At 45.7% G+C, this 7,987-nt stretch overlaps 1 protein-coding gene across 2 annotated transcripts in view; it reads right to left on the bottom strand.

Moving 5' to 3' along the window:
* Window positions 1-350: 350 nt before the first annotated feature.
* The window catches only part of OPCML (opioid binding protein/cell adhesion molecule like), a 585,692-nt gene continuing 578,055 nt past the window's right edge, over window positions 351-7,987 (bottom strand). For both annotated transcript variants that reach the window (XM_006150629.3, XM_006150630.3), the window contains exon 7: window positions 351-563. In XM_006150629.3, coding sequence (XP_006150691.1) covers window positions 463-563 — 101 coding nt within the window. In that variant the 3' untranslated portion in view covers window positions 351-462. The remainder of the gene's footprint in view (window positions 564-7,987) is intronic.

The raw sequence follows: 7,987 nt of genomic DNA, 5'->3' as shown, positions 1-7,987 counted from the left end.
CTTGGATGTAACTTGCGCTGCATACTACGTAATGAGTCAAGTTGTGTCTTCAGGGTGTTTATCATGAGGCACGTTTTGTTTGTTTGTTTTTGCCGAAATAGAACTTACATTTTGATATATGTGGGGGAAGGAGGAGGTAATGACAGTGGTGGGAGGAACAGAAGAAAGGGAAGGTCCAGGTTGAAGAGGAGACCCCACTTTGGACACACCAATGAGTGATTATCCCACACGTGGTGGAACTCGCCCACCCTCCCCCAACCCCACTCATTCAAATTGGGAAACAGAAAAACAGGTAAACTAAAATCAACCAATCAAGGGGAAAAAAATGAAAAACAAACAAACAAAAAATCAAGAAGAACAGAAACAAATAAAAAGAAGCCAAACTGGTTTGCCCTCCGCAGTGTAGATTAAAGTCTGTGACATGGAGAAGCAGGCGTTGCTCAGAGGACTTAGGGTTTCTTATCAAAACTTGATGAAGAAGTGGGCAAAGAGGGTCCCTGAAAGCCAGAGGCAAGCCAGTGCTCTAGAAGCCGAGTTTACACCGTCAATAACTGCTCCAGGCCCTGTGGAGGGGAAAGAGAGACCCATTAGCACATACCCCAAGGACACCATACTCACCCCCTGACAAGCACACATGAACATGCTTCTCTGTGAGCATTCCCTCACCCCTCTCCAGTGACCCTTCCAAGTCTGGACAAATGAGAAATGCCTACTGGGATGCCTTGACCTCTGTGGCCTTCTCTGAAGGACTGGGGTTTATGAAGTGAGGAGGGAGAGCTGACAGTAATTACTGAGATTGGGGGCTCGATGGTTAAGAGAACAGGCAGGACTCTGGTAAGAGAGGAATCCAATGGCTGCTTCCTGAGTGGTGCTCTAGCTGTGTACTCTTTGGAATAGGGCCCAGGACAGACAGAGATGAGCAGGAGGAAGACAAGCATATGGGGAGGAGAGGTCTAGAGGGGCAGGAAGTGTGTGTGATGGGGAGAGGAACAAGAGGGGAAAAGGATGACGACATTTATGAGCAGCAGAAGTCCCAGTGTTCAGGTGGAAGGCCTGGTATCCTCCACATGAGTAACTTGGGTGTCATGGAGGGGCCTTCTGAACCAGCAGAGGAAGCACAAAACACCATCCTCAAGAGCCTAAAGACTGTAAGAGGGCTTATCCCTGCAGTCAACAGTGCTTCTCCAGCACTCCTGGAACAGACTACCACCTGAGGAACCAGCCTGAAAGAGCTCCCTTCACTTCTTCCTTCTGCCCTCTCTCTGGCCTAGTGAACCATCCGTGTTCCGTGGAGAAGACGACTGAATCATGAGTGCTGCTCCTTCTCTCTCGTCTGCTGTGTCTCAAGAAAACAGAGTATATGAATTTGGATTGCCCTAGTCTGTTCTAAGGGATCAGGGCAAATGCACCTATAATAACTCTGTCTCTTTGGTCCTCCTATTTGCAAGCATGTAGGGTCATAAACAAGACCAGTAGCTAGCAAGAAAGTATATCCCAGGGAGAGCAAAATTGAGTATTGCCCAGGGTCAAACTCCATCAGGAAGGTTTCTCGTAAGATGAGCAACAAAGATAAGATGCAGACAGGACGGCATGCCTTCCCTATTATCTCTGTCAGTATGTCACTGCCTCTTTAAGAACTGAATAGGTCTACTGGAAAAAGCATGCCTCCTTTACAAAACCAAGGTGGTACAGGTTTCCTTGGGCAGGACCCCATGCAGTTGGTTAGCCTGTCGGCATTACAGGATGGGTGTGTGCCTTGTTCAGGAAGGGATTGGTGGGAAGTTTTTGCTTAGGGAGCTCAAATTGGTGAGTGGACAATAAATTCCTACCCAGGGATTTCAACCTGGATACCTCCTCTTCCTCTGCCTTACAAGATACATAATACTTTTCCTGACTAAAGAGTCCTATTCACTTGGCAGCTTAAAATTAGGCTTATATTGCTCTAGATTTTCATTATAGAGTGTTCAAATAATGTCAGGATCTAGATTCTAGCACTATGCTCTGGGCCTCACAGGAACTCCATAAATATGTATGGAAGTATCCTGATTCTGAGGGTTCTAGCAGTCCCCGCACACATCCCAAGGAATCATACTGGCCTATAGAATGTACTGATTGCAAAATGTCTGAGTTGAAGCTCAAGGTAATTGTCTACACTGTCTTCTGCAAAAGATGAATGATTTACATTTTTAAAGTTTATAAGGAAAAGAGCAATACAGATTTGTAAGGTTCACATGTTTCTTTAAGAGTTCTATCTACCTATCTATTCTGTGTACTTTTCTTTAAAAAATCCTTTACTTTGTGACATACAAGAGTAGTTATATATAAGTGCCTATGTGTGTTATGTATAAGTCTTTCACTTATTATGTTTGTGTTGACTTCAGCAACATTTGACACCCCAATACGCCCTACTTGAGAGAGGTTTTTAGGGTAGGGATCATCCTTTTCCAGTTTCTACCAGTGAACTTATGCGTATCTGTGAGTGTCACACTGTCAGCAAAAAGCTGGGTGTAGCTAAAGTAAAGGAGGGTAAGCATAGAGAAAGGAGACACATATGGAAAAGCAAGACATGGAAAAGTGAGGTATGAAGAGAGAAGGATGCAGAATCCTAAAGGGAACTATTTCTGATGGTGTGCAGGAGTTGCTACAAGATGCTTGATGTTCATTGGGTACAGGGTTTGCAACCACATTTGGCTTCTGCTGACTGTTTCAGAGAGGTGAAACCATAGGGTGATGCAGTGGATGGACAGGCTTCTCCGCTCACCCAGGATGGTCCTGAGAGTGTGAATTCCTGTCATAGGGTTGCATTGTATGCATGATTCTAAAAGCTAGATGTATCTTAACTCAGGTAATCATCACAATGCCCTGCTATGCACTATTGCCATTCCCACTTTAGAAATAGGTAAACTGGAGACCAGTAGTTGGTGTAATGGCTATGTCACTGAACTCCCATGTAGCTGACCATGGTTTGAGTCCCGAACCTGGCAGCTAAAACTCATGCCAGGCGTATGTGCGTGTGTGCCCAAGATCCCCAGAGGAGAATGGAGGAGAAGGGATTGTGGTGTGGCCATCCTCCCTGGGGGGTGATTTCTTGCTTTCTGTTTCTCTGTTTCTGGTAAGCGCACACACCCTATAGCAAAAACTTTTCCAAAAAAAAAAAGGAAGTGGGTAAACTGAGAAATAGAATGTCTTGACTGTAGTCATAGAATTTATACACCTGGAGCTAGATTAGAAATAAGTTACCGTCTCCAGAGCCTGAGTCCTTGAACCTTACAGTTCTACTTGTCTATGGAAAATGATCATTTGTGGGGCAAGAAGAACCCTGGGCTGGAAATCCAGTTCCTCTGTGTGTCTCAGCTTTCCCCTAGCTGCACTGACCACCTCTGTAAGTGCCTTGTTTCTCCCGTCCGCAAGCTGAGAGGAGGTAGGGCTTAATGACTGCCAAGGGCTTTCGACTCCTAGCATTGAGTATATGCCTGGATCCTTCATGCCTGGTGCCAGAAGGAACAGCTGGTGAGCAGCCAGCAGCCATATCCAGGTGTTCAAAACCATCCTATTCTGCTTTCTGGCCCCAGATGTCATCTCCTCCTGGCACGCTCCTAGACCCTGAAGTTTCCCTGTTCTGGCCATAATTTCTATGCAGTTCTGGGAGGCTTTATTCTTCAGCAGGTATGAGGAGCCCCCGTCTTGTAGGCAACTTGTTGCCAAAGTATCTTTGCTCAATCAGCCTATGAGAAATGGCCCAGCTTTTGCAGCCAGAGAATTAATCTGATCCACTCGGAGGGAGATTAAAACCAGCATTGTTTTCTTCATGCAGGACCCTAACACATATAAGGTTTGACAGCCCAGCCAAGTGCCACCCAGTGGGGACTCTTCAGGAAGGCTCTCGGGCTTTGTTCTGAGCAGGAAGAGTGTGGATCCCATCTTCCTACCACTCTTGGCTGAAGAAGTGTGAAGCAAAAGCCATTGGCACTGAGCCAGTTCTTTACCTGCACCTTTAGAGTAACCGTTTGACTGCAGATGGGGGGAAGAAAGCACCGGGGAGGGGAGTGTGCCACAGCGGTTTACTGACGGAGGCAGACCCTCTCTGTGCTCTCCGCATGCTGCTGCTGTGTGACTGCTGTGGTGTGGCTCAGGGACTCACAGGCTTTGCAAACATTATCTCAGAGGATCTGCAGAAGTACCCTGGCTCCAGAGAAAGATGGCATTGAAGCAGCAGCTTACTTGTTTCTTTGTTTTTAGTTTTGCTAGAGGATGTGTGCGCTAAATAGAGAGGAGGGGAGTGAGAAATGGCCTAGAGAGGGGATGGCCATGCTGCAATCCCTTCTCCCCCATTCTCCTCTCTGGATTTTGGGCACACATGCATACATGCGTGATGTAATTTTCAAGCCACTGGGTCTAGGGCCCGAACCATGAAGCTGGCTGCTGGCCCATGAAGAAGCTTTTTGCCCAGAGCTCAGCATGGGGGCACTAAAGCTTGAACACCTGTCTTCAGAGGCAGGCTGAGTAGAGTTTGCCCACACCATGCTTCCTTCAGATAATTGCTGCTGGAACTTCTCCAGGTACTGGTAACCCGAAGGGACCCAGCTGTGATGCACTAAACAGGGTCGGGATTTGCTACTTTGTTTAGTGGAGACAGGAAGAAAGGTAGTTCCTATCTAAACCTTAGATTCCAGGGCTTGAAAAGGTGAGGGAGATTTTCAATGTGCGTGCTCTAGTCCAGAGAACTGACCCTGAAATGCACCTGAGTAAAGGACAGGGTTAGAAAGAGAGATGGGATTGAAAGAAAGACCAGCGAGCAGGGACAGTGCAAGACTAGATGGAAACACATCACTAGGAACCCCAGGGACAGTTCTCTCAGTAGACTGCCTGGATGGCCTCTCTGCCTTGTCTGTGCGGTGAAGGTTCTGACCCTTAAAACGTCCAACTAATCCTGGAAACTGGAGTCAGACTCATTTGGGTTTAAATCCTACCTCTGGTTTACTGGCTATATGATCCTAGAAAAGGCACTTTCTGTTTTCCCATACAAAATAGAGGTAACAATAATGTGAGAGGATTCATGGGACTAGTGTGGTGACTGGTACAGGTGACTGTGGTCACTGCTGCTCTGGAGCGGTGGCTGTGAACCTCCCCAGGTCCCATGTCTTAGCTGACGCTAACTCTGGTGCACTTAGATCTTCTGCACATGTGTTGCACTTGGGGTGAGGTTTGGGTAGGAAAGTGAGTGAAGAGGTGAAATAGAGAGGCCATTGGCTTGGAGGGCTCTGGGAGAGGATGATGGGAGGGACCCAAAGCCAAGTCCATGGCAAGGTCCAAGGGTCCGTCCCGCACAGAAACCAGATCTCAGGCCAGCGGTGCGAAGGCACAGCCCTTCATTTCCACGAGTACTGATTGGGTATCTGCCCCGTACCAGGCCCTGCACGTGTTTCTCAGAAAAACATAAAACAATAACAACAAAAGTACAGGCACAGTCTCCACCTTCAAAGAGCTTACACTCCGGTTGGACCTAGCACATCCTCGTCCTAGTCTAAATAAACACATAAGCGAACAGACACATTTTTTCTTTTTAATTCTCACAGATTCTGGGAAGAAAGCCATTTGGAACAAATGGCCCTAAATCCCTTTCATCTCAGGAACATCCTGCCTGTTGGATAGTCTTAAAAGGATTGTGTTTATGACTCAGGCAGCAGTGAATTTGAATACTCGCTAGCAGGACGACTTTGGACAAGACACCCAGCTTCTCCAAAACAGTGTCTTCCATGTGTAAATCGGGGAAGGGCGGTTCTATGCACCCAGGCAGTGTCACTCTGAGGACTGGTTAACATGGGGCCTAAACTCACCAACCTAAGGGTGACTGTATCAGGTGAATTAGAACCAGGATGGTAGTTGCTGATCCCTAAAGGAGCATCTTGTGTGGGATCCTGCTTTAAATAAAGACCCTCTGGTACGCTGGGTTCTCAAAAATTATTGCCAAATACCAACTGAAAGCAAACTTGGCCATGGCTAGCATAGTTCGGGTCCTTCTGGAAAGACCAGAAGTAGCTGCTAACCATAGATAGAAGTCCCTTAGTAAAGGCCAGTTATTCTGAGGCAGCGTATTTAGAAACCCTATTCTTTCTTTGGGCAAATGCCACATTTCAGGAATCTTTCTCTATTTATGGTTAACAATGACTCAATTCAACTAGAATGGCTGCTACAAATATCAGGCTTAATTAAATATTTTGCAGGGATAAATTGAAAGTGAGACCATGTCATTATGCCCTTCCTCATTATTCCAGTCCCTCCTCCTTCACCCTTTTCAATGCTAAAAATTAATTGCTTCCTTCATGTCTGAAGTCGAGCATCTTTGAAAATAAAAGCTGAAATAAGGATGCAAAGCCACACAGCAAGCTGTGAATGACAACAATGACAATAACAAAATACCTCAGGGACAGACAGACAAAAATAAGGTAGTCTTTAGCACATAGGAAAGGGACAGACAGACATGATCAAAAAACAAATTTCAGAAATAGAAAGATGACGTAAAGGCCTAGTGATTTGCACACTGGGAGAAACAGGACTGTGTGGCCAGATGGGAGACCCAGCAGGCCTCTCGCTCAGAAATAAACAAATGGGCACATAGACTAACGGCTGCTTTCAAGAGGCTACCTGCTTTGGCGAATTAAGTATACGAAGCATGCGATTCTCTAAGAAGTGAATTTGGTGGAGGGTTTAAACCAGAATCCAGCCATGCCTACCAAAGATCTGGGAAGATCAGGCCTAGCCACCCTTAAACTGAGCACCTGCTATGGTATACACAGGGTGGCTGGGCGCCCTCCTGAGTGGCAGGTGTTACAATCGCAGTACCCAAACTCAGCTCAAAGCTCCCAGAAAAATATGAGTTTCCTGATGAGACCTTGCTTGCAAGAGACTTCAAAGTTTAAAATGTAGTGTACATTACGAGTGTAAAGGTGTTGGAATATGTCGTTGGTATTTCTTTCTGCCATTATAATGAAAATATGGCACCGTTCCTCAGCAACGGTGGGCTCTTGAAGTGTAATTTTATTAAGATGGCAGGTAGTAGGATGATGGCATTAGAAAACAAAAATGAACCAAGAAAGCCATTCACAGGCAAGTGGAACTGGTTGGATAGCAGTGAGATCAATGAAATATCTGAAGCCTGAGAGGATACAGTTTTGTTCTGAAATTCAGATAGGTTTCATAAGCACAATGATGAACTGTGTGACCTTCCTAATGAGGAACCAAAAGGATAATGATGTTCTTGGTGATTAAAAGAGGAGCGAGGAAATCTAATTAGAGGATGTATGTGTTACACTTGTTGGCGAAACATAAACCTATTTTCAGCAGCGCCGGCTGATGAAGGTGCATCGTTTCCCTTCAAAGGGAACTTTTCCTCCATTGTCTTTAATTACAGCAGAAAACACAGCACCGTGTTGTTTTACAAGTAAGATAAACCGGGCTTTGCAGTGCGGCTGGGACGCTAAGAAGTGCAGATAGAGAAACAAGAAAAGGCAACCATCTTTGTTTGGTTCTCAGTAATGCTCCCTGATTTGTGCTTAGCCCAAAGACAAAAGCTTAAGAAGTTCATAGCAGAAGTTAATTCAAATCTGTCAGCTCATCATAAACCTGAAAGGGACAGGACTGTAGTCTACGCAGAACCGTAGGCTGAGTCTGTGCTGACATCAGCACTCCCTGAACGCTCGGTGTTAAATTCTAAATGCTTCGGCTAATAGCCAGATGTCAATGATTCAGACAGAGGAAGGTGGGGGTGCGGGTGAACGACAAGGAACCTCATCAGGAATGAAATGTGAAATGTCTGCATTTTTTTTTTTTAATATGTTGACATTTTGCAGGTTGGGTAAAATACAAATGATTACGCTGCTGTCATCAGCCGAGAGCAATGGTATTTCTCTCTGACTCATTCCCTCCCACCTGGACTTAAATTGTGGATTTGGAAAATAAAAATCATATACACTATCAGCAGGACACG

Source organism: Tupaia chinensis, unplaced genomic scaffold (genome assembly GCF_000334495.1).
Source record: "Tupaia chinensis unplaced genomic scaffold, TupChi_1.0 Scaffold000292_1, whole genome shotgun sequence".
In the NCBI taxonomy this organism is placed as follows: domain Eukaryota; kingdom Metazoa; phylum Chordata; class Mammalia; order Scandentia; family Tupaiidae; genus Tupaia; species Tupaia belangeri.
This window is presented reverse-complemented; position numbering and strand designations above follow the sequence as displayed.